We start from the raw sequence: 5733 nt of genomic DNA, 5'->3' as shown, positions 1-5733 counted from the left end.
TCCTCCCCGCTGGGACACAGAGCAGCGCCCTCTCCAGAGAACTTCTCACCTTATGGAACGTTCTAACACAGGCAAGACAATACACACCTGTATGGGAGGCTAACATGTAATTTACACCTGTGTGTGGGAGGGGCTAACATGTACTATACACCTTTATTCTGAGTAGATAGAGATGATCTGCATCGCCATATGCTCTGTAAATTAAGCTCAGCAGAATGAATTCTGCTAGAATAAAGGCCAGGAAAGGGTTAATTATTGTTGGCGGGAGCTGGAATCGCTGTCTTTCTTTCTAGATGGTGCTGCGCAGCAGTGGCGGTGTACAGTCCAGGAAGTATCGGCACACCCACACAGGGGATTGGCTGATGCTTCTTATGGCTTTGCTCTGTAGACTCTCCAAGCTGGGAGAGGTGCAGTGAGCCGCACGGGGTTGTCATTATGCTGTCTGTGTTGTGGAAGGATCTGCACTATTCCTATCTGGCTTTGCAGTGTGTGGGACTACTGTGTGCTGGACTGCTGCTGCTCAAAGCGTTTTCCTTGTCCTACAGATGGAGGAAGCTGCAATCAGCTGTGCAGGACTTCCCGGGGCCACCCAGTCACTGGCTGTATGGTCATGTCAACCAGGTAAGGATGTCCATGTCTGCCAACGCTCATAAATCAGTGCAGTACTCATAGGCATCAATGATGATCTGTATGGTACTGCTGTTTATGTCAGGTACTTCTTGTATGGGGTATGACAGGTACTCCTAGGACTGTACACCATGTATGACAGGTACTCCTAGGACTGTACACCATGTATGACAGGTACTCCTAGGACTGTACACCATGTATGACAGGTACTCCTAGGACTGTATAGCCAGTAATGTAAGTACTCCTACAACAGAGCAGCTGGAGTATGACAGGTACTCTTACATAGTAACCCTAAGAGTATTACAATGCTGTGTTGGGGAGGATTGATACTTCATCCTGATTGTATGGTGGTGACATCTACCAATTCCCTACAGCTCCCTCCATGACACAACTACACGGCGACTGCCGACACTCCGATACATGACGGATACAATACAACTACACGGCGACTGCCGACACTCCCATACATGACGGATACAATACAACTACACGGCGACTGCCGACACTCCCATACATGACGGATACAATACAACTACACGGCGACTGCCGACACTCCCATACATGACGGATACAATACAACTACACGGCGACTGCCGACACTCCCATACATGACGGATACAATACAACTACACGGCGACTGCCGACACTCCCATACATGACGGATACAACACAACTACACGGCGACTGCCGACACTCCCATACATGACGGATACAACACAACTACACGGCGACTGCCGACACTCCCATACATGACGGATACAATACAACTACACGGCGACTGCCGACACTCCCATACATGACGGATACAACACAACTACACGGCGACTGCCGACACTCCCATACATGACGGATACAACACAACTACACGGCGACTGCCGACACTCCCATACATGACGGATACAACACAACTACACGGCGACTGCCGACACTCCCATACATGACGGATACAACACAACTACACGGCGACTGCCGACACTCCCATACATGACGGATACAACACAACTACACGGCGACTGCCGACACTCCCATACATGACGGATACAACACAACTACACGGCGACTGCCGACACTCCCATACATGACGGATACAACACAACTACACGGCGACTGCCGACACTCCCATACATGACGGATACAACACAACTACACGGCGACTGCCGACACTCCCATACATGACGGATACAACACAACTACACGGCGACTGCCGACACTCCCATACATGACGGATACAACACAACTACACGGCGACTGCCGACACTCCCATACATGACGGATACAACACAACTACACGGCGACTGCCGACACTCCCATACATGACGGATACAACACAACTACACGGCGACTGCCGACACTCCCATACATGACGGATACAATACAACTACACGGCGACTGCCGACACTCCCATACATGACGGATACAATACAACTACACGGCGACTGCCGACACTCCTATACATGACGGATACAATACAACTACACGGCGACTGCCGACACTCCCATACATGACGGATACAATACAACTACACGGTGACTGCCGACACTCCCATACATGACGGATACAATACAACTACACGGCGACTGCCGACACTCCCATACATGACGGATACAATACAACTACACGGTGACTGCTGATATACAGATATATGAGGAAGAAAAGATACATGGGGTACATTTTACAAAAACTGAAGCGAACAGAATCTGGAGCAGTTGCCCGTGGCAACCAATCAGCTTTTCTTATTAGTTTGTTCAATTCTGCTTAGAAAATGAAAGAGAGAAGCTGATTGGTTGCCAAGTGTACCTGCTCCGGATTCTGTCTGCTCCAGTATTGATAAGTTCCCCTAAATGCATCGTCCATATTGTCAGTTCTCATGGTTGTGTATTGGTGACACCGCAACCCATCTTAGGACTCCGGCATCTACAGCCATTAGTCATCAAGACACCAGACCGTTCCAACAAATGTCTGGTCATGTATGTGTACATCTGGTCTGATTGGTGATGTCTGATCATGTATGTGTATATCTGGTCTGATTGGTGATGTCTGGTCATGTATGTGTATATCTGGTCTGATTATGGATGTCTGATCATGTATGTGTATATCTGGTCTGATTGGTGATGTCTGATCATGTATGTGTACATCTGGTCTGGTTAGTGATGTCTGATCATGTATGTGTATATCTGGTCTGATTGGTGATGTCTGGTCATGTATGTGTATATCTGGTCTGATTATGGATGTCTGATCATGTATGTGTATATCTGGTCTGATTGGTGATGTCTGGTCATGTATGTGTATATCTGGTCTGATTGGTGATGTCTGGTCATGTATGTGTATATCTGGTCTGATTGGTGATGTCTGGTCATGTATGTGTATATCTGGTCTGAATCCTCTGGATTCCCATTTTCTTCCTATGTTCAGCTCAGTCCGGTCATGTCTGATGAAAAGGTTTCTCTGTAAAGTTCCCCACGCATGTAACAATCTCCATAAGATCTGTATGTGGAATGTTTCCCTCTCTGTAATCTTTTTCAGTTTCGCCGGGATGGGAAGGATCTGGATCGGTTGATGGTTTGGGTTGAGAAATATCCCAACGCTTTTCCTTTATGGATTGGAAAATTTGTGACCAGTCTGGTGATCAGCCACCCGGAATACGCTAAAGCCGTCTTTGGCCGATCAGGTGGGAAGGGAGCCGGGAAGGGAGCCAGGAAGAGGAGGGGGTGGGGAAGGGAGTCGGGAAGGGGGACAGCGAGGGAGCCGGGAAGGGGGACAGCGAGGGAGCCGGGAAGGGGGTCGGGAAGGTATCATTGATAAATCGAGAGTTTAATGCAGATTTAACCTCAATCAGATCAGAAGTTTGCTTTGTGTCTTGTTGTGGTAAAACATATTTTTAGGTTTGGAAAGTGTATGTTGGGGGTTAGAAGAACATGTGTCGGGTGTCAGGTGTCCCCGTCAGGAAGATTCACCTCTCTAATAGTCATCAGGAATTACATGAAGGGTAATTGCAAAATTCTAAAAACCAGAACAGGAACACTGGGGAAATCTTCCAATGGGGACATCTTTTCTCATCACATCTAAGAGGCAATTTTCCTCACAAGGGAATGATATCCTCTCACTTCCTGTGGAGTCTACAGGACAGGAAGTGAAGGAATGCTCTCTAATGAGACACAGGGGACAAAAAACCCTGACACCAGTCTTACCCTCCCCCACTCCCTTCTTTAGATCATGAGCAAAATCTGAAATCTTTTTACCAATAGCAAAGCTAAAATTCAGTTTATTTTACATTTTTATTTCCAGATCCAAAAGCATCAACTGGATATAATTTCCTCATTCCGTGGATTGGTATGTTTGTTTCCTATACAAAGCAATTAATTTGAGTCGACTAATTCGCTTTTCTTCCAGTCCCCTCTATTGGTGGATTCAAACCAATGAGGAGTCAGCAAAAAGCTGAAATTTCCTAACAGAATGGAATTAAATCCTAGATGGGCCGATTATTGTCAGAGAGATAATTGATGGTTGTCAACCTATGGTCCTTAGTCTGTAGGCCTCTGATGGTCCTCATTCTGCAGGCCTCTGATGGTCCTCATTCTGCAGGCCTCTGATGGTCCTCATTCTGCAGGCCTCTGATGGTCCTCATTCTGCAGGCCTCTGATGGTCCTCATTCTGCAGGCCTCTGATGGTCCTCATTCTGCAGGCCTCTGAAGGTCCTCATTCTGCAGGCCTCTGAAGGTCCTCATTCTGCAGGCCTCTGATGGTCCTCATTCTGCAGGCCTCTGATGGTCCTCATTCTACAGTTGGATATACACTGCTGATTTTGAGTAGTTTAGCCAAATTCACAAATTGTTCTGCAGAAGTTATCGGAGGTTCAATGATTTTGTATCTACGGCACAATCCAACCAAAAATCTTGAACGTTAATTTTGAGTACAATTTAATCAAATATGAATTATCCCGAAAAAATAAATTCTAATAGCTATTGACAGAGTTGGAGGTAACCTGCATATAAGCTCATAAAGTTTCTGATGATGGGGCGGAGTCACGGTTCTTCTCTGGAGTCACAAGGCCAGGAGGCTAAGCTAGTGTTCAACCCGCCGCCATGATGGAGGAAGCATCCGAACATCAAGAGACCATTCCTGCACCCCAACTCCAAGGCTATGGGGGAGGCTTCCCTTATCAGACTGCATTTAGCCACCTAACAAAGGGAACTTCGCGACAGGAGGCTGAACCTGTGCGGCAGGCCAGAAGAAACCAGCAAGGTGAAGGCAAAAAACTCCAACGTATCCTGAGTATAACCGGCTTGAGCAGTGAGGACAGAAAAAAGAATGGTGGCCTTGGGAGGCGGGCTTTAATTTGTAGTATAACTGGTCCTGTGATTGGGCTGGGGGCGGAGCCATACCCATTGTGTGCTGCCATGGATTGGTGTCAGGAAATATGTATGTATACGTGTGTATATATGTATGTATGTATGTATATGTGTGTATGTGTATGCATTGTAGGAAAGTCACTGGTCTTTAATCAGTATTGGCAATAAATGCGTCTTTATTGCATGCAACGTAAAAGTCTCCTTTAAACAAACAATTTCCGTCAGAACTCAAAAGTAACACAAATAAAAAAGCCGACTCCACCTTAGGAGGCCAACTAACAGTCTTTCCTAGCCAGGGAAAGCTGCCCTTTTCAACCTCTCACTGACATACACAGAGCCGAGTACCCTGTCACAGTATGTATATGTGTATGTATGTATATGTGTGTGTATGTATATGTGTATGTAGTACGTATACTGCATCTATAATAGATAAAGTTGCACCACCCCGAATAAAATTTCCAGTTACATTGCTTTGCTGTCTCTGCCTGTCATGTTTCATATCGGGCATTCTCCCCACAGTCCGAGATCTGGCACACACCTCAATCCATAGAGGAGTTGTCTGCATGGCCCTGGATCCGGCTCACACCTCACTCTATACAGGAGTCCTCCCTATCGTCCTCCATATGGTTCTGGATCTTGCATACAGCTCTCTCCACACAGGCATCTCCCCAATGGCCCCAGATCCAGCAGGCACCTGACTTCATAAATGATTCCTCCCATATGGTCCAGGATCCAGCACACCTCTCACTCCATAGCG

At 46.8% G+C, this 5733-nt stretch overlaps 1 protein-coding gene across 1 annotated transcript in view; it reads left to right on the top strand.

The window, feature by feature from the left end:
* Nucleotides 1-407: 407 nt before the first annotated feature.
* The window catches only part of LOC108802622 (cytochrome P450 4B1-like), a gene marked incomplete at its 3' end in the record, with an annotated part of 24174 nt that continues 18848 nt past the window's right edge, over nt 408-5733 (top strand). The window contains exons 1-3 of the mRNA XM_018574477.1: nt 408-621; nt 3151-3295; nt 3913-3957. Coding sequence (XP_018429979.1) covers nt 436-621; nt 3151-3295; nt 3913-3957 — 376 coding nt within the window. The remainder of the gene's footprint in view (nt 622-3150; nt 3296-3912; nt 3958-5733) is intronic.

This window comes from Nanorana parkeri, unplaced genomic scaffold (genome assembly GCF_000935625.1).
Source record: "Nanorana parkeri isolate BGI_ZX_2015 unplaced genomic scaffold, ASM93562v1 scaffold2987, whole genome shotgun sequence".
NCBI classification, from domain to species: Eukaryota; Metazoa; Chordata; class Amphibia; order Anura; family Dicroglossidae; genus Nanorana; species Nanorana parkeri.
The sequence above is the reverse complement of the archived record's forward strand: the minus strand, read 5'-3'. Positions and strand labels throughout refer to the sequence as shown.